The sequence below is a fragment of the Thermobia domestica genome, chromosome 11, assembly GCF_964235325.1.
Source record: "Thermobia domestica chromosome 11, izTheDome1.hap1.1, whole genome shotgun sequence".
Taxonomy (NCBI): Eukaryota; Metazoa; Arthropoda; class Insecta; order Zygentoma; family Lepismatidae; genus Thermobia; species Thermobia domestica.
In genome coordinates, this window is record NC_137464.1 from 245,794,467 (window position 1) to 245,816,187 (window position 21,721).

Sequence of the window (21,721 nt, forward strand, 5' to 3'; positions counted from 1 at the left end):
CATATTTTTCGCCCCAAAATTGCGTTTTTTCGACTTTTCCAAAAACTACACACAAGAATTTACACAGGAAGTATCGAATTTCGACCAGTTCGATGTATTCTATCGACTTCTATGCTTATCTTTGGGCACATGTGTTTTGTTAAATAGGAATTATAATAATAATAGTGTTATTATTCGGTTCAAAACCTCTTAAACCTCTTGCCGCCACGACTTCTATCGAGGAATTTGAAGCTGAAAATATATAAAACGATAATCATGCCTGTTGTTGTGTATGGTTGCGAAACATGGTCGCTTACTGGGAAGGAAGAACATAGACTGAAAATATTTGAGAACAAGGTTCTAAGACGAATATTCCAACCCAAGAGAAACGGGATTGAGGAATGGCGGAAACTTCTTAACGAGTAACTACATAATTTATACCGTTTACTGAACTTTGTTAAGGTCATCAAGTCTAGAAAGATCAGGTAAGCAGGTCATGTAGTCAGGATGGAAGAAAGTAGAAACGCTTTCAAAGTCTTAACTGAAAGACCGATCGGAAAATGACCATTAGGAAGACCAAGGCGCAGATGTGAGGACAATATTAAGATGGATCTCGCAGAAATAGGAATATAAAGTAGATACTGGATCCAGTTGGGTAAGGATAGAAGTCAGTGGGGAGCTTTTGTGAACGCGGCATTGAACCCCCGGGATCCGTAGGCCATCGAGTTAGTAATAATAGTGTTAATTTCTGTGCCATGAACAGCCTAATGTCAAAAATACAGCACCGTATCAGGCAAAAATAATCACATTACAATACAATATAACCTATCTACTGAAATAATAAAATAATAGTAATAATGATAAAATAGTATCGAATTAAAAAATAATTCCTTGTCAAATTAATACAAAATATTTTAGTCTCAAAATTGATACATTGTTAAAAAATACCACAAATAATATTTGTCGTACTTTAAATTTTTTCTTCTGTACTGATAAAAATAGAAGTTTCAAATAGATTAAAAGAGTTGCAATTTTTTCTTAAAATTACAGATGTTGAATTCAAGGGAACTAATATTAATGTTGATCCATTTCTTATACTATACATTGGTACCCTTATATTATGTAAGCAGTGTTCACTATCTATTGTATAGTATTTTCTGAGTAAAATCTTTTTCAATAAGTTTTCTCCTATCACTTAATGCCTGTAACCCCAAAATAGAGTCCAGTACTCATAACTATATGAGTAGTAATCTGTACTCATTTTGAATAAGTTTAATGACCATGTAATTAACTAGAACATGTACTGCCATCGTCTCAATGTCGTAAGGGAGACCTTAAGAGTCTTCATCACGGCGAAATTAAAATACCGCTAATTTTACAGTAATTATGTGATATCTTCAAATAGAAAAAACATTATTGAAATATGGAACAAGAGCACCCTAGACAATATTATTTTGCGTGAGGTACCGTTATGACAAGTCACCTAGCGGCTTTCCGTTTTCAGCTGTTTAGAAACGCGAAAATAAATGCCGATTTTCAAAATGGCTCGAAGTCGAAAGCAGATAAGTGAGTCGTGATAACGGTTTCTCATGTAAAATAATATTGTCTAGGGCGCTCTTGTTCCACATTTTGATTATCTTTTATCTATTTGAAGATATCACATAATTACTGTAAAATTAGCGGTATTTTAATTTCGCCGGGATGAAGGCTCTTAATGAAGCTATATTTCAGTATCAATTTTCCCTTAATAAGTTGCATGGTTTTCGTACAACATTAATTTTTAGATGTACAAAAAGAATTTTATATTATTGTTAGAACTACGGATATTTTGTTCGGCAAATCTGTTGATTGATGTATCTTTCATCTATGGACAAAATTTTTAAACGCTGCTAATACTATAGAAATTAGTATTATTAGTATTTGTAAAAGGGAAAACATAATACGTGTGAATGTCAAGCACTTGGTAACGAACGCAATCAGCGTCGTGTGATGAGATTCCGCCGACAAAGGATGTCATTTCTGTTAGCGTGCACCTTTGTTGTGGCTCACCTGCTGCATGTCAATGTGTCTAAATTACCACAAACTGAATATCACCGTCACGTTGCGTACGTGAACAGCGTAAAAGACATTCTATCCTCACTTACTCACTTTAGTTTGGTGGGGTTACTGAATGTCTTGTTCTTTGTGGCTAGTTTTCGTTTCACTTGTTTTCGTTCGTTTCCTGTAAGGTATAGAAAAAGGCAAGAACAAAAGAAATTAAGTGAAATATTATATTTATACTTCAACGACCTACGTTATGACAAGAAACCGTATGTTAGGCAAAGTGCTTATTTCTTAATGTTAAAAATATATCAAGTAACAGTGTCACGTGTACATCACGCGAAGTACTTTGGTTTGTATGGCGTGATATTGAAACCAGAAGTGGTGGTAATTTTTATTTATTTATTTAAAATCTCCAGATACAGCTCAGATGCCATTTTATACTAGATATCTAACAACAATAATAACAATGGAAAGGATTTGGAAAGGTATCGGCGAAGGCCTATTTAATAGGTACCATCCCGGCATTTGCCTGGTAAGACTGAGGAAAACCCCAGTCAGGATGGTTGGCAGCGGGAGTCGAACCCACAACATCCCGAATGCAAAATCAACGCTCTACCAATTGAGCTACTTGTAACACTTTCGATTTTAGTTGACATATTAGACTAGAGATGGGAAATATTCTTGGGGCACTTAATCACTGAGAAAAATCCGTTATCCGGACCGTGGTATGTTGTATAAATATAAGGAATCCATAAATTTACTATGGAAATGTGTACGGAGCAATCACTATCCATATGGTACATACCAGTATCGTATTTACGGGAGGCTTTGGTAACTTTCGGGGGGGACTTTGCCTGAAAATGTAAAAATTCTGCAAGATTTTTCATATATTTTATTTATTTATTTATTTATTTATTTATTTAACAACCATCAAATACAGCTCAGAGGCCATTTTATACTGGATATCTAACAACAACAACAACAGCAACAATGGAAAGGATTTGGGAAGGTGTCGGCCAGGGCCTGTTTAGTAGGTACCATCCCGGCATTTGCCTGGTAGAACTGAGGAAAACCCTGGAAAACCCCAGTCAGAATGGTCGGCAGCGGGATTCGAACCCGCGACCTCCCGAATGCGAAGCCAACGCTCTACCACTTGAGCTACTTCGATTTCCATTTTACTATAATGAGTAAGATTTCGGGGGGAGCTTAAGCCCGGAAGCTCCCCTAAATACGCCACTGCTACATACATACTGCCTTCCACCCTTTAGATGATACATTATGCCGCTGCAGGATGTGTGACATTTAACAGTCTTCCGTATATTACATACGTCAGCTGTATGTTATGTACGTCTATCTGTATGTTAAATCTTGACCACCTACGTACATTTCTTTGTTTCATACAGAAAGTATGTGTAGATGGAACACTTATGCGAAAAGTATTATATAAAAAGTATTCGTTTTCAGGTATACGTTTGCTGCCGGTTGTCACCTATAATCGTACGTTAAGTCCACAAACTACAGAATTTACGCATATAACCTACGTTTTTACGTACGCCACACAGTTTTTTCTCTGTGATTGATTGAAAAAAAGAGCTTGTCGCTATCTATGACCGTTTCTTCTCTATAACGGTCAATATTAAAACCGGAAGTTATTGATTTCTTACACCGTTTGAATAGAGACTTAAAAGAGAGGCATATACCAGCGCTTCTTTCTAGTTTTGAGGTCAGCGTAACCTCCAACGAAAACTCAATCTCTTTAAAGATATTTAAAAAAAATATCAATTGATTGGTATTTTCGAAACTATGGTGCTTAGATCTTTTGCGTACATATTGTCCTGCACTTTTGAAGCCAAAACAGGGTGGAGTAGATTGGACTAGGTCAGGGTCTTTCATAATAGTGTGTGCACCTGCCAACTGCATCGAATTCGCAGCAGTGTTGCCAGAGCTGAAAATTAAAAAGTAGCGAGGTTCTGCTCGAGAAGTAGCCGATTTGAACTATTTGTAGCCCAAACATAAACACGAATTATTTTGCAGCTATATGCTTTTACCTTGATTTGGATGTCTGGGTTGGCAATGATCAGGCGGCGACCGCAGTTTCGGATTGTCCCAGTAGTACTGTAGTGTTGAATGAATTGAGCAGACGGTGATAGCATGAAATGTGCGACCTTTTTGATTTCTATGGAGACTTGTTTACTTACGTTAGTTTTGTGGGCGGTGAAATACACTCGACAAAGTTTACAATATGATTTTTCACTATTATTCCTCACTTCTTTAAGAGGCCTCATCCCGGCGAAATTAAAATACCGCTCATTTTACAGTAATTATCTGATATCTTGGAATAGATAAAAAAAATAATTGAAATGTGGAACAAGAGCGCCCTAGACAATATTATTTTGCATGAGATACCGTTATCACACGTCACCTAGTCGCTTTCCGTTTTCAGCCGTTTAGAAACGCGAAAATAAATGCCGATTTTCAAAATGGCTCGAAATTGAAAGCCGGTGTCTATTTGAAGATATCACATAATTACTGTAAAATTAGCGGTATTTTAATTTCGCCGGGATGAGGCCTCTTAAGTTCTTACTAAGTTCTTTATTTGGGAGCCATGAATTTTCAATGCTTTTATTGTAACTCCACTTTATCATTATGTTAATATGGATACAGTAACACGATTAAATTTGCAATATTCACGTTTACACAGCGTCGTATATCTATAAGGCCTAGACCTAGGCATTAACTGAGACAGCAACTCAGTTAGTGATACTGCAACAGCACAAATGCAACAAAAGTCTACACTGAGAAAAAAAATGTAGGTGGCCTACTTAAAAAGATGGGTTACATGCGTAATTCCTGTAGTTTTTGTACTTAACGTACAGCAGACGTATAACTGAAAACGCATGTTTTATAATACTTTCTGTATAAGTGTTCCATCTATACGTAATTTCCGTATGAATCAATGTAGGCGGTCAGGATCTCACATACAAATGGACATATATATATATATATATATATATATATATATATATATATATATATATATATATATAGCTGACGAAGATAACATAAGTATATGCATGTAATATAGGGAATACTGTTAGATGTCAGACATCCTGCAACGGCATGATGTAACATCTAAGGGCAATGCCTATGTATCATACGGATAACGTATGCTCCGTACTGATTTCTATAGTAAGCAAGAGGATACCGTATATTTGTACAATATACCGCTGTCCGGAGAACGGCTTTTTCTCTGTGTAGTGTTGTCAGATCTGGTGATTAAAATGTACTAAAACAAAAATTGAACTACTATCGAATATGTTAGTTTTAGTAAAACTTTCGTTCATTATGAGTAGAGTACTCAACAAACAAAAGTTCCGTTGAATTATGTAAAACAGAATTTGTGATTTTGTATATGAAAATAAGAGAGTAGCAAATTCTTAAGAATTATAGCTGCAGCTAATTAAAAGTAATCCAAAAGTAGTGTGTTGCTCAATTTGAAATTTTGGTAGCGAGGGCACTTTAAAAACTGTCCAATCCGCTATTTCCAATCTGGCAACACTGATTCGGAGCTCAAGGAGGATCTAGCCTCGTTGTTGCATAGGGACATAGAGAAGGATCAGTCAACCGGTATAGCATTATTAATGTTTTGAAATAAAATGAAATTTCTAATTTTACGTCACACAATGCACTTTACGTTAGGCGAATGATTTATGATTATCAGAGAGTTGAAATGAGAATGTAGGATGAAACGGGAAAACTTCGGGAAAACACACGAAGATGATGTTAACCACCACAGATTCATATATGGAGGGATTGAACTAGGAATCTTTTACACCATAGATGAGCGCCCTATGCTTCCTAATGATATTATCGATATTACAATGTCTTTCGACATTCGAGATATGAATCGAGCGTTTATTAATACCGATTTTCGATATCCAAGTCCCTGTATCATATAACCCTATAAAAGAACTAGAAAATAAATATAATGGGAGAGAGTATGAGTGCTCGAGAAAGTTCGCGGACACCATGTTGTCCACCATAATTTCACATGTTTTAAAATCAAACTGCCAGAAATGATTTCTCTGACTTCATCCACTAGAGTTGAGCGCTCTACGAGATTGCTTATACACAAAAAGCTTCGGAGTTGTTTAATAGTTGTAGAGCATGTTAAATACATTATTTATTACCAACTATGTGGAACACATTACCGAAGGATGGGAGTTTTGCAGTGTGTTCAGTATTTGATGATTATATCCCTTGAATGGATACCATCTTGTCGAGAACATTCTTTGTCCCTAACAATCGTTTTCAACATAGTTTGGCACAGAGTTTTGCCAGGAATGGCTGATATCTCTTTTCGGATGCTGTTCTTCCGTTCAGGGCTTTGTGGTGTGTGGGCACAGTTGTAAGTCCTTGTTAAGGATTGGTCGCACACTGATACGTGGAATTTGCACTAGACGACGCAACTGCTGAGTTAACTTCTTTGGACTTTGGTCCGTGGCACTAGACACACGTTGAATGTTTATTGCACTACGCGACGATCTAGGTTTTGTTCCAGAGGATCGTTTTTTCTTTGTGTTTGCGGTCTGGCGGAAGTTGTAAACAGCACGCAGTATGACCTTTCGGGATGGTACTATCCGTTTCTTAAAATGTGTGAAACGCTGTTATGCTGTGGTGAAAGAGCCTCCACTTCCGAAGAACACCTCCACGACGTACGAAATTTGAAGGCGGTCCACATCACGATGATTTCCTGCAACAATAAAAGAATCATATTTCAGTAACTCTTATCCTTACACTTTCGTTAAGCTGTACGAAAAGCATCACTGACTATTATTGCTCAAAATATTGCAAGGATCCATATACCCACACGTAGTATAAGCCACATGTTTTACGTGTTTTTACAGTGACAGACAACAGAAGGAAACTACACTTTCAAGAAGAAACGAAGAGCAGACGGAAAGTCACGAAGAAATCCGACGACCCCTCTTCAGGTTCTCCCTCCAGAAGGGCAGCTATAAAAGCGGATGACGGGATTAAGAAGTTATATTTAAAAAAGCCCGATATCTGCTATCAATCCTCCTGAGCCCGCAGTTCGAACTCAGCACCAGAAGGTTCATCTATTCAATCTTCATAAAACCGACGCTACTGTATGCACATTCGGCGTGGGAGCATGCGGCCGAAGTTCACAATCGAACACTTCAGATGATCCAAAACCGAGCAGCACGGGCCATAACGGGTCACTCACGAGACACGCGTATAGCCCAAATACATGAAGACCTGGAACTACCGCTCCTACGAGAAACAAGGGAAAACCTAATCAGACGATTTTGGCATACAGTAGCACAACACGACAACCAGCTCGTGACAAAGATAGGCACTGGAGACCCACGAAGATGAGTCTACAGGATGCCGCGCCCGCCATGAAATAACAGCAAAAGCCAAATGAAGCAAGAGGGCCTGCGACAGTTGCGGTCCTACAACAACACGCTTGCAATCAAAAGCTAATTCAAAAATTCAAAGAACAAATGGAAGACAAGGGCATATGCCCGGAATTTCGTTTACTCAAAACCGCCAATACAAACGAACGAACGAAGAAGTTATCAGTTCCAGTGCTGATCATGCAATTATGAAACCTCTCCCGAGGTTGCCATGGGCTACGGAGATATTCTTTAATACCTACTCCCAGAGCTGCTATGAGTGACGGAGTATAATCCTTTGAATAACCTATCCCGTGTGAGGCCGCTGTGGGCAAAGAGAAACATCCTCTCTACCCGAAGGCAACATCGTATGCCGAAGGAGAGTGTTCATAACCTAAAGAAAAATTCCTAAAGGCTTTGTACAACAGTTAACATAAGACTTTTTATTTTTTAAAAAAGGTAAAGGGTTAAATTCTCGTCTACATTATTTTGACTACGTACAGAACATTGCAATATAATTATGTCTCATCGATATGGCCCACCTTGTACATCAAAACTAAAATTAGAGGACTAAATATAATTGCTGACTAAGAACGTGTTTTCAGAAACCAAGCTTATCTCGAATACAAAACGCTCTATTAATTTAGTTCCAATAACCCTCATGCGGGTGAGAAAAGCAAAGCTATTTTGTTTGACTGCAGGATCATTACGTTCAGCTAATTAAGCGTCGAGTATAAAATATTTCAAAAATAGTTTAAAGCGTCCATAAACTAATTAATGTCATTCAGGTACACGCATCATATGTAGGGAGGGGAGGGGGGATCGGGTGCTCCTGGATTTTGTGACCAACGATATGGAGTTCGTTTTTTTTTTTTTTTTAATGTTATTGAACCTTAGAGTAAAACTGTATGTCTTAAATTTTCAACGAGCTTAAAAAGTTCGTTATTGAATTCACTATATATGTGTGTGTTATTTGCGATTTTTTCAATTTTGAACAGTGGTCGAAGTGAGACGGTATGCAGCGGTATGCCATACCGCGTCTGGTTTTTCAGTGATCAAGACGTACCGTCACTGGAGAGTATGTTTAATAAATCCATTTTTATACGCAGTAATTGACGAATAGCTTTATATGTAAAGTTTTATTTCTTATGTAGAAATAATTTCTAAGTTGACAACACCGACAGTTTTGTTATCTGTTTCCTATCTTTTGTTTTTAAAATGAGGTCTCTCCAAAGAAATTCATCTAGTTTATATTTTGATATCCCATATTGGATTTTTTCTTCGTATCTTCTTGCCGTGATGCATATAAAATGTCGTGTTTTGAGCATGGGCGAATTTATGGGTTGTCTGCTGTGGAGGGCGGATCTTTCGGGAGTTTGGAATACTCCTCAGTCTAGTAGGGCGTCCAGCAGTTTGCCCTCAGGAAATTGTTAATATAAAAACTCAGTTTTAAAGCATTTTCGTGTATATTTCTCGATAATACAACATAAGGGGATATTTTTAAAAATAAAATTTCAGAAAATTGTTGGTGGGAGATCAAGGTGTCTCCATGTCCCCCCCCCCTTCCCGTAACTACAGAGAAGCTCTTAAATGGTTTGGAGTCATTATGCAAATAGAATTGCAATCTTTTAGGCAACTTACCCTCATTGTATTTCAACATTTGGATAGCCGGTATGTCGACTCAAAATCGTAATAAAACATGCCGCCTCTGCTTTCCCCCCCCCCACTTCCAACACTGATTTTGAGCATCGATAGAGCATCAAAAACTATCTCAAAGAAGGGATGGAATTTTTCGCGTCACTCTTTTCGTTCCCGAGATATTGGTGAAAAGAGTTCCGATTTCTGAGGGTATAAAATGATCCATATCTCGGGAACCGTAAGTCATAGGGGAGGTGATATTGATGTTGATCAATACCTAAGAGGATGGTGAACGTTTGAGTACCAAATAGCAACAGGTGGTCACTGGCCAACTGGCCACCATTCCCCAGATATTGGCCAAAAAAAAAAAAAAGTTCGGATTTCGGTGAATTGAAGGAGTCATATCTCGGGAACCGTAAGTCATAGAGAGATTATATTTTGCGAAGTTTTCAATTTTGAACCCTCCATTTTGAGCATGTGTCTTCGTAAAATGACATATTGTAGAACGTTTTAACATAACTCTTAAATAAAACATATGGAAAAGCATTTTTACTCAAGGAAATCGTAAAGGTATAGATATATTACAAGAATTTTTTAATGAATATAATAATAAAGTTCATATAACAATTGATATGAAGCCTATAGAAGTTAATAAGAAAAATTAATTCTTTTAAGTTCGTTCTGACAATTCTTCTGGAGCGTTCTCAACTGGTTTATATATGCACGTATGTATTACATGTTTAATATTATGGACATAAATGTAAGAGGACATACTACTTTCGGTTGTTTTATTTTATAAATTAGTGAAGCCCTGATTACGAGTTCACAAAGGAAGATTAGAAGCTGTAGTGAGGATAGAACATCTATTGATGATAGTAGGAACTCTTTGGGAAAGAATAGCAAAGGAGTAATTGACTTACCCCCTATGGTACTTCCGGAGCATTGATCTTTTTTTCCCCTTTTTCTTTAGATGCTCTCTTGTTCGAACTGGATTCGCAAAGGTTGCAAGCAAAGCATCTGTCTGGATGTTTTCTTTTCTTTTTAAAAAAATATAGATATTTTATTCAAACTGCACAGTACTGACAAAAACTGCGTTCCTGTATGAAAAAAAAATGAAAAATTTCATATTTATGTCCCACAATGATGATGAGAAGTGAATCAAATGGTGGAATAAAGAAAGTGAGAGGAAACGGGAAAACCCACGCACACGGTGTTTGTCCACCACAAAGCCCACTTGGCACGAGCTGCAATCGAACCAGGAATCCTACGCACCAGAGGTGAACACTGTACCACTGAGTCACCGCGACCCCGTGTTCCTGTATCAAATATGAGTAAATTGTAGGAAGCATTTGATTTTTTTCTAAACTTGCAAAAACAATGAAAATTACGGACCACAACATTAAACTTTCTCACTCCCATTATGTTATCTTCAAATTAAGACGCAAACATTTATTTATGAAAGCAAGAAAATTATAATAGATATTTTCCAAAACACCATCCGAAGAAAACTCACCTCCAGCAGTAAACCACTTCTTGCTTCGCTTTTCATGACTAATGAATTATGTGACATTGCAAGGTTAGTAAAAAGACATTTACTTTGTGAAAGTTAAACAAAATCGCCTGAGTCGTTTTGAGAAAATCATTTGAAAAGAACTCACCTCAATAATTTACTATCGTTTCTTGATTGTCCTCCAGAATACAGACCTATTATAGGGTTCAGAATGAAATATTTATTTGTGAAATATAAAACAAAATTGTTAGAGCTGATTTCGAAAGAATAGCATTTTTTTAGCCACCGTCCAATACACTATCCTTATTTCTGAGGCAAGTAAGAAATTTCGGAAACTATATACGTTAAACAGTATTGTAGGTGGTAGAAATGCACAATATATAGTATAATTGCAAGAAAGACTATGTGTAAAGTGTCACTGACTTTTTTGTTAAAAAAATACTGAATAATTATTGACCGAAAAAAATGTGGTTTAATAGATAGTAAGATGTAATGTCAGATGTTAGTAATTTGAGTGGTTTTGTGAGAGAACCAAATGTCTAAACTCTATCGTAAGTTAGTGCAAGAAATATCAGAAGAGTACCCAATGAATCAGCAGAATTGAATATAGGGTTACTTTCTAAATGGTAATGGTGATTGCGTATGGAAGAAGTATACAGTTTGTTATAAGACTTCATGATATGAGGTTAATTTTCAGATGCCTAATCTGAATAAATGTCTTTTTGAAAACGTTAGTTAACCAATTTATTGATAGTATCAAGTATGTCCTCCAGGTTTGTTATATGTCGGGAAAAAACAATCCAAAAATCGCTTTTTCGGTATGTAGAGAACTTTACATTTGTAAATCCATTGAGATGTTGAATTCTATTTTTTTACGTTTACCATAATTTCTTCTGACCTATCGAGGCTATTTACTATACAAGATCTTGTATATTTGCAAATTATATATGTTGTTTAGTCATTCCACTCCTTATGTTTATTTCTGTTTTTTTTTTTTTTTTTTTGTGTGTGTGTGTGTACCTTAAAGCTGTATAACTCTAGTCATCCTTCTATAGATTACAAATATTTATAGGGTTCCACATTTTTACGCTGTCTTCCACTGTCGAATTCAGTTTTTAAATTAAGCAAAAACAAAGATCTGATTAGTTTCTTTGGTTAGAAATTTTCATAGCGGTGTTGTCTTGTTACTAACGAAGGCCGTAGAAAATTTAGTTTGCGTCGCCTGTGTTTAGTATTCAGTGCTGAACTAATTCATAGATCACCACTTATTTCTAAATTAATTCAGTTAGTATGATCGGACTTGTACGATCAGAGATAGGACATAGAAAACAGATTGCTGGGAGGGAACGAGAGAGCTGAAAAAAAAAAAAAAAAAAAAACGAGTGTTGGAAATGTACGATTCCTCGTGAATCCATGAGTAGTGCATCTGAATAAGACATCGACCACCTTGTTTGCTTGTCACTACCATGGGTTAATGAGGTGTACAGTGAAACCTCTCTTAACGGACACCTCTTAATAACGGACACCTCTATAATACGGACAGATTTTTTTGTCCCGGCAAAAATATATGTTCTCTTACGGAACAAAAGCCTCCCTTTTACGGACACTCTCAGATACGGACGCGGACAGTCCTTTTCCCCCCAAACGTTTGAATAACCTCTTCATAACGGACAGGAATTGTTCTCGGTTCTGCGATATATTACAGTATACAGAAAAGTCTTTTCCCCATAATTGTATCTCTCATGAGTCCAGACCTGGTGAAGTATCAAACAGAACAGCTGAACTTGAATTTTTTTTCCGTAATAAACTGCTTTCTGGCGGAAATCCTAGAAAATTTTCAATAAGCAATAACACTCATGCAGGGTTAGTCGTAAGGCCAGGAATTCTATGTGAAAGATCTTCCCTTCCCTAACAAATTTAATCCTTTTTGTCTGGACCTTGCATCTTTGCCGACAATTTCATAGATAACAAAACAAACATTGTTTGTTTTACAATAACATTTTCAACGAGCAATGCTACTCTCTTTTTTTTTTTTTTTTTTTTTTTTTTTTTTTTTTTTTTTGAAATTTTTCTTTCACTCATGATACTGGAACAAGTCTGGGATGGAGTTTTCCCGGCTTCCTTTTTCACTTTCTCTAAAAGGATATTCTTTGTGATTGAACCTGGGTCAATAAATATGCACCCCCCAATAGCTTGCCTTTTCATCCATTCTGTCAACGAAGATGCCGCGCCAGTACACAAACACACACACACACTTGTTTCTTCTGCAATCGTACTGAGGATTTTTAGAGGACACTTGCTAATGAGTTTTATTACCGTTGTAGAGGAAAAAGCATGCCTTTTTCGTTAAACATTGCCCAGCAATAACAAGCTATGATTTAATAGAAATGAATTTCTCCTTCATCCCTCCCAGTAATTCAAATTGTACTCAATAAGACTATTTTCATATTGAATTTTACGTATTTACGCCAATACATAATGTATTTACTGATATTACTGCATACAATTACCCTTATGAGAAATTAAATTTCTGTAACCTCTCTATAACGGACACCTCTCAGTAACGGACAAAACTTAATGTCCCATTGGTGTCCGCTATTGAGAGGTTTCACTGTATATGTAAGTATGGGGCGTATTAATATTTTTGTGGTCTAGTATATACTTACCTTAAATTTACGAAAGAAGCGGTGGTAGGTATATGCTAAATTTTTAAAAATGGTTGAGCGTATACTTATTAAAAATTACATCATTGATTAGTCTGTCTTTTGTTGACGATGGGACATGCGATTGACACAGGTGAAAGCGGTAATCGGATCCCCTACTGGAAAAGGCAAGGAGTCAGGTTACTTGTCTTTCTAAACGGATCAATGACGCAAACCATTAGATTCAGGAATGTGCGTAATGCCCCACCACCATGCCTTTGACTACTGTGAGGCGAGCTATTGTAGTCACCCCTGCCGATAGAGTGCGATTAGTACATCCCAAATGGGAATATCTGCCTGGTGCAGATGGACTACATCATCCATTAATACCAGTAATGTACGTTGCACCTCTTCCGTAAAATGAGGTAGACATGGGTTGGGACCCTGTCATCCGCACTAGGAAGGGAAACCTTAGGGATACCTCTCAAATGGGAGACTAAAGCGTGTCCTTGGGTCCAGGAGATGATTGGTTGGACGTCTGCATGGTATCTCTTGGCGCATTTGAACTGCAACTAGATTGGTAGGGCCAGGATCCGAGGCCCTACCGGGTCATCTCGGATTTGTGGTTTGAGTTGGAATCTGCCAAGCTGTAATCACACCGTGGGATTCTGTTACTTGGGGTTGTGTTCTCCAAGGGAGAGATGAGTTTGCCCTATAACATTTGGGTGCCTCGCTGCATATGGTGATTGGATTCCACTCGCTAGGGAATTACCTCTATTTCGTAAGGGCATCAGAATAGTCGTACTAGCTTTAACGTTCGACAGTTCAGGGTATTTCTTTTGAAGTACCTTGTAAACACTCACGGACTGGCCAAATTTCTAAGGCAGTGTTTTAGTCACCGTCGATGGTAAGCAGAAAGAGTGCAGATGGACACTCTTTATCCATTAATGGTAGGATTCCGGTCTTCTTTCTACTGCTTCTCTGTAGTTTACTGAAAATATGTGCATCGAACTGTGACATTGTAGAGAATCCAATTTGAGATGACTGCCCCCAGATCAGTGATGGGCAAACTTTTTTAGGATAGGGCCGAAGAAAATAGAAGAAAGTCTACGCGGGCCAATATAGTTTATTAAAAACAACAATGGCACATTTTACAAAATTCTCGTAATACTTCGCCCAACTAAGCCTTAAAGTTTATTGTAATCTGGTTCAAAATGGGATGCATTGATTCTCAGGTATGAAGTTTATTACTCGTCTATCAGTTTGTTTCTAATGCAACTCTTTTTTAAGTAATCGTGCTCTTTTTTTCATTTATAAGATTAGGAATCATTCCACAGGCCGGATAGAATTTTTGATGATACCGCATTCAGCCCGCGGGACGTAGTTTACCCATCACTCCCTAGACTATGCGCTTCAGACTTTGTGGTACGATGTGTGTCCATTTCCCTCGATTCGCTAAGCATTCTTCTAAGAAATGTACTTTGTAAATACGCTCTCGTACAGTACATTCTGATAAGATACCATCAGCTACAGCAACAGGGGTTTGTGGTTTGTTACTTGCCTGATACCGAGACGTGTAAACATTTAGGAAAATAAACGTGGCATTGCGTTGAAACACACTCTCTTGCTTCGATCTTGATAACTTATTTTATCCATTGGGTAAGATCTCATTGGCAGGTGGATTGGAACCAGTTGAACGAAATTAAAAATGAAGATTTTATTCAATGCAGCACTTCAGGGAGAACTCGAGCCACAGAGATGCTTCCACTGAACATCGATATAAAAACAAACTCAGTTGTTCATAATCGCGACCACTAATTCACCATCGCGGTCGACCTCTAGGTCGCGATGTAGTGTACATCTCCGGCATGCACTTACCCATTTGAATCCATGGGTTTGCGCCAGTATCGAGGTAGCGATCGCGACTTAAACCTCGACCTCGATCGCGAGGTATCTTCGGTATGTCTTTACTCTTAGGTTTTGAAGTAATCTCGGAAAGAGAAAAGAACAGTATTAAGTGGCAAATTGTGTATGTTTTTTGTTATCTTAACTTGGTATACATACTCTTAAAAGTGACATACATAGTCCTAACAGTCGTACACACACAACAACACACACTCTCTCTCTCCCTCCCCCCTCTCTCTCTCTCTCACACACACACACACACTCTCTCTCTCTCTCTCACTCACTCACTCACTCTCTCTCTCTCTCTCTCACTCACTCACTCTCTCTCACTCACTCCTATACTCCTAACAGTGAGGCAATATAACGTGTATTTTTTCTTCCATCTGCACCTTTTAAAATATATATATATTTCTGCAAGTGATTATTATTCCTTACATGTGTCAATCGTTGTATGATTTTAAATTATTCTGAGGGCATATCGTTCAATGTTATATTTCATCCTCTGTCTGTTTATTGGACATGAGAAACAAATGAATAGTTGTGGTGCGGAATATCAAGTTTGTCACGCCCAGCCGTTATGATGATGGTGCACTTAAAAATAAACTGTGTATCGGAATTCAATTTATATCGCCTGCCCTATGTATGTGCTTCTACCTTGTTTGGAACTACTTTGACATAGATATTTCCAATCCAGTGTGATTGATTAATCTAACGTCACTTCTCTAAATAAATATACAAGGAACATGTTGCATTCTTCTGATTTCCGTGCTTTTTTTTTTTTAACTATGGTTTTTTGTTGCCTAATTGCAATTAAAGTAGAATATGTGTTAATGAGGTTTCCGAGAGAAAATAATAATTGAAGTTTTACGCAGTCTGGCACGTGCATGGGTGTTGTTCTTGCTTGTTTTCTGTGGTTAATTGGTAAACATTGTTTTATTTGAAGTTTAATTATCTCCGGAGTAATCAGACTTTTTATGTGCTAGTTCTAGTAATTGGATCTCTCTATGTGATTACTGTTACTGAGCTACATGCAGTAATTCTTTCTTACTTCTAACCCAGCCAATGTTGTGGCAAATATCTCAGATCAGCTACGAGTATAATATTCTTTCGTAAGCCACTTACTAGAAAAATATTCGCTTATAATTATAACTTGGTTCCCTTATTTTGAAAATGATTTTGAAGACATTCCTGATGAACAAACTGATCATTTCTTCCTCTTTAAACTACATGGATAGGCAATACCGGTTTTTATTAAAACCGGTTTGTAGAAACCGAAAGCCTGGCATTTCCAAAACCGACTCGTTTTTTAATCGAGACGGGGCCTATAGAAAACCGAACCTAAACCGGTTTTGATAGAAAACCAAACCTAAACTGGTTTTGTTAGAAAACCGAACTTTTTTTTTTTTTTTTTTTTAAGTTTTCGAAAACGGTTTCATTTTTTCTGTCCACAACTACTTAAAACGTTGATTTGAACCTCATTTAGTTTTGAGTTTTGCTTCTAATGCAATGCCAAGGTTGACATTCCCCACCACGCTATCTCTCCTCGAAGGGTGCTGAATCACCATGCCAGTTTGATCTCATTGTCATTGATTTTTCAGGCGAAAATCAAATGAAGGAAGTCGATCGGGAGTTTTTTGTAGAGTATCTTCCGCGTAGTCTTATTTTCCAACTCTCTTGGATGCGAAGTATTGAGGTGGGGAATGGCGTATACTGTAAATGTTGATATTGCATGGCAATCTTCGCACCGGCCAACTTTAACAGACTCAAACCTGGATTGTGATTTTGGAACTGATGTTAAGGGTTTTCACTACAGCGAAATTAAACTACCGCTCATTTTAGAGTTTTTCTCTAATATCCTCAAAACAAATAAAAATATTCGAAAAGCAGAAACGTAGTGAACTAGACAATACAATCTTGCATGTAATACCTTTACCACAATTCACCTCTCTGCTTTTGGTATGCCGCTATTTACAAAACCCGCAAAAAATGTTAAATCTATCTACAGTTGCAAATCGGAAGAAGATAGATGTGTTGTGATAACGGCATCACATGCAAAATCGTATTGTCTAGTTCACTACTTTTCTGCATTTCGAATATTTTTGTTTTGAAGATATTACAGAAAGACTCTAAAATTAGCGGTAGTTTAATTTCATGGTAGTGAAGACTCTTATAATACGAGTGGCTTGGAGCCGACTTCCACCTTTGAAAATTGAACATTGCGCAGGTGCAATAGCTTGGAGTTGGTTGCGTATGAAGGATTAGAACAGGGTAGGATGCCATTTGATAAGAATACTGTAACAGTTCACAATGAACTTTTGTAAAATGTTAGTTAACAATGAAATGTCAGAGCAATCGGTGACCTTTAATAACAGACTTCATTTCGCAAATACACCTCAGCGTTGTCCATGGTAATTCTTGTTATGGTGTTCTTATAAAATGGCATCCTATCTTGTTCTAATCTGCTACCCGTAACCCACTCCACTTTCGCAACTGCGAAATATTCTACTTCCAAATGTAGCAGTCAGTTCAGCATCACCCTGCAGTGTAGATCATGTCCTTCAGAATTGCAGAAGAACCTAAAACGCAAATTTTCTAATCATCTCATCATTCGTCTGATGTGGAGCCCGGTGATGCAATGATAGAGCGTTTACCTGACAAAAGTCCAGAAATTCAGGCCCCAGTTGCATCGACTAGCGAACCTCTCAAAACCCCACTTGTTTTCTATTAGTGTTGGTGTTTGGCGACTTCCGGCTCCTCGCTGGTCTAAAACTTAGCCAGCGTATACACTGGCTCAATGATACATGCTCTTTCCCCGAAGAGAACAAAATCTCCCTGTTCGTAAGCCACGTGCAGTTTCTTTGAAATGTGACATGATGGAAGACGATCTTATGGATACTGAGTGGACGGACTTGCTCACGTGGAAAGATTCGTCTCAAATGTTAATTTCTGTCCTTTTATTAATTTTTTACTATTGTTATTGTTAAATATCTTCTCTATTATTACTTTAATTCTATTTATTGCTACTGATATATATTTCCTATTTATTGTAATTGTTATATATTTATTCTCATATATTTTCTATTGTATCTCTTCTTTTCGGTTTTTGTTTTTATTTTGTAGCAGTTTTTTTTTTGGTAAATTTTAATATCTTCGTTCTAAAACGTAATTGTACAGTCCCTGTCTGAGCAGTCTTGTTGATCGTGACGGGAACAAATATCCTCAATTACATTTGGTGCGTGGGGTTTCGTGTTCGATCTGGCAAGTGAGCTTCGTGGTCAGTGGCGTATTTAAGGGTGCTTCCCGGCTTAAGCCCCCGAAATTTTATTTACTATATTAAAGTAAATGAATATCTTGCAGAATTTTCACATTTCGAGGAATAAAGTTAGCAAAGCCCCCCCCGAAACAAAATCGTAAATACGCCACTGTTTGTGGTTAACAAACACTGTGTGTGTGATTTTTCTCGGGATTCTCCTGTTTTCTCCCACTTTATTCATTCCACCCTTTCGTTTAATATGATCATGACTGTCTCCCGTAGCCCCGGAACATAATCGTAAAACGTTAAATTTGAAGTAAATAATCTGATGTGACTGAGGGAAAAGCCTGGGAATGGTTCCTACCGGATTCGAACCCAAAACCTTCCAAAGTATATTAACTGTTCACTTTCGATTGACTTACACTTGTCATGGGGCCTGGTGGCTCAGTGGTAGAGCGTTCACCTCTGGTGCATGGGATCCCAGGTTCGATCCCAGCTCGCGCCAAGTGATCTTTGTGGTAGACAAACACCATGTGCATGAATTTTCTCGGGATTCTCCCGTTTCCTCCCGCTTTCTTCATTCCACTACTTCATTCATTTCTCGTCATCGACCTGTCTCCTTTAATCCACACGACATAACCGTGGGACCTAGAACTCCAAGATTTTTACAGCTGCCATTCCTGAATAGTTACTTTTAAAAAAAATCCATACTCATTTATTACTTTTATTTTAACAAAAATTTCAGAAATTGCTCTTAACATTTTTTTGCCCGTTTTTAACCACAAATACTACTTGCCCTTCCTCTTCTTCTTTCATTAGGCCAAAGTTCAGTGAAGACCGTCGATGGATATAATAGCCTATAACTGTATATTAAGCACCACTCTTTATAACAGAGACCTTGTATTTGCAGTTCTCCATTCAGATTGATTAATTGTGCTTACATTAAAGAAAATACTTTTTTCGTGTGGAATTTGGAAATGTTTTGCCGCACAGCCTGTGATCGTTTGCAGCCCTGCAGCCATAACATTTGGACAGATTTATTTTTTGTTACCTAGTTTCCTACTTCCTCAACCAACGGAGGTTTTGGTACAATGTGTAAGCATTTGTTCGATCAGTTAGATGTTATTATTAAGTGTTTTTGTCTTTTCTTCTCTTTTTCCAGATCAAGATGGTGCGGAGCCATCTGGGAACTCGGTAACAGCTCATAACTTGGTTCGTCTGGCAGGCGTTCTCGACAGACACGATTTGCGAGAAAAGGCTGGGACGTTGCTCTCTGCCTTCACAACACGGCTCACTCGCATTCCTATTGCCTTGCCAGAAATGATCTCTGCTGTTATGATGTATCACGAATCACCTGTGCAGGTCAGTATTCCAAGTCTCATTTCCCTGATGCGGTAGAAACCCTTTTAAGAACAGAGAGTGTCTTATTTATTGATTTTTTATTGGTTTTATATTCAACAAGAAAGAAGAATGTAAAAAGTAAGAACAGCCACACCCACACAGTAATAGTTCTGCGTACCGGACACCAGGATGTGGATTCTGCGTATTTTGTTACACAGAATCCAAATTTCGAAACCTCAGGAAGATCGATTATACCTATTTTTTGTTATGGACGAAAAAACTTGAGCGATTTTGAATAGGGAGTACAGGTTATAAAACAAAATTGACACGGTCAGTCGTCCTAGCGTTTCGAAATTAGGATTCTGTGTAACAAGGTACATTGAATCCGTACCCTGGGGCTGCTGCACAGTACTTTTTTTTCTGTCTTTCTTTGCTTCTTTTCTGTTCTTTTTTCTTTCTTTCTTTCTTTCTTTTTTTTTTTGCCTTGATGTATTACGTGTATTCTTCCTATCCAAAATCGCTCCAATTTTTCACCCATAAAAAGGAATTGAAACGGTCGATCGTCCTGGGGTTTTAAAATTTGGATTCTCTGTGACAAAATACATCGAACCCATACCCGGTACACAGAACTTTATTTTTTGTGTGTGGCCGTGTAATTGTTTAAATTTGAATTTATTTTCTAAACAGTGGCGGCTCTTGAGGGAAGTCAGTATTTTCCAAAACAGTGGCGGCTCTTGAGGGAAGTCAGTATTTTCCAAAACAGTGATGGATCTTGAGGGAAGTCAACATTTTTCAAACAATGTCGCCTCTTGAGGGAAGTCAAATCTGTAAAAATCTAAGTTTTGTCTGTACAATTGCAAGCTGGCGGAGGAAAGCTTCATAAAGTTCCAGAAAGCTGTATTCAGCCTGATTCGTTTTTCCGTCTGAACAAATTAAGTTGTTGCCTTTAAAAAAAAAAAAAAATTCCATCCCGCCTACCCATCATGCTCTATGTGATGCTGACCGGTAAGGAACACTTTACACTGCATTTGTACCAGGGATATATTACCCCACTCATACTCGAAGGCTTTTCAGAGGTCATTTACTGTGCGACGTAATGAAGGCGCCTTTTGAGGAATCCAAAAGTACAATAATTCGTGGTACTATAGTGGGCTATGGGCTCATCATGAAGTGTGGGCTCTACACCAATCATAGAACTGCTTTCCCTCACGTGTGATGCATCGGAAGAATTCGGTACAGTTCGTGGAGCTGTCTTTCCAACGCACACTTAAGAAAACGTGAAAGAAATGCACCAACATCGTTGCCAAACTTAGAGGCCATGTGCAAAGAAGCAAAAAAAACAGCGTTTAAAAAACTATAACACTAACAATTATTCGAATTATACGGTAACAATAATAGCGAAAACATAAAACAACGACCAGAACAATAACAACAGAACGAAACTTAGCGGCAATGCGACAACACTGTGCCCTAAGCAGAGATGGAGTGGGTCAGTGGGTCAAGTGGGTCAAGTTTTCTGGGTGGGTCAGTGGGTTGTGGGTCAACAGGATGTGATCCACTGCGACCCACCACCCACCGTGACCCACTGCGACCCACCACCCACCATGACCCACTGTGACCCACCACCCATGACCCACTGTGACCCACCACCCACCGTGATCCACTGCGACCCACCGACTCAGTATGATCTACCGACCCTCTCTGTTCACTGCATTGTAGACAGTATCTTCTGAAGACTGGTAAATCTGTCTCCGTTTTACTTTCAAGACCTTCATTTCCCTTTCTTTTCCACTTGTTTCTGTCTACTTACCTAAGGTGAGTAAATCTAACCAAGTGGAAAAAGAACTTCAGGCACTTTTGGATATTGATATTTTTAATAGTAATAATAGCAATAGGACTTATACTACTACTTGGCTTTCGAGACCTGTAAGTTTTTAGAGCTAACTACTGGAAAAAATACATTTTTGAATCACTGTAATATATAAATTAT

General features: G+C 37.8%; 1 protein-coding gene across 4 annotated transcripts in view; it reads left to right on the forward strand.

The window, feature by feature from the left end:
• Positions 1 to 21,721, forward strand: part of LOC145664880 (spermatogenesis-associated protein 20) — a 336,902-nt gene that overhangs the window by 273,856 nt on the left and 41,325 nt on the right. For all 4 annotated transcript variants that reach the window (XM_081731928.1, XM_081731930.1, XM_081731931.1 and 1 more), the window contains exon 11: positions 19,553 to 19,752. In XM_081731928.1, coding sequence (XP_081588054.1) covers positions 19,553 to 19,752 — 200 coding nt within the window. The remainder of the gene's footprint in view (positions 1 to 19,552; positions 19,753 to 21,721) is intronic.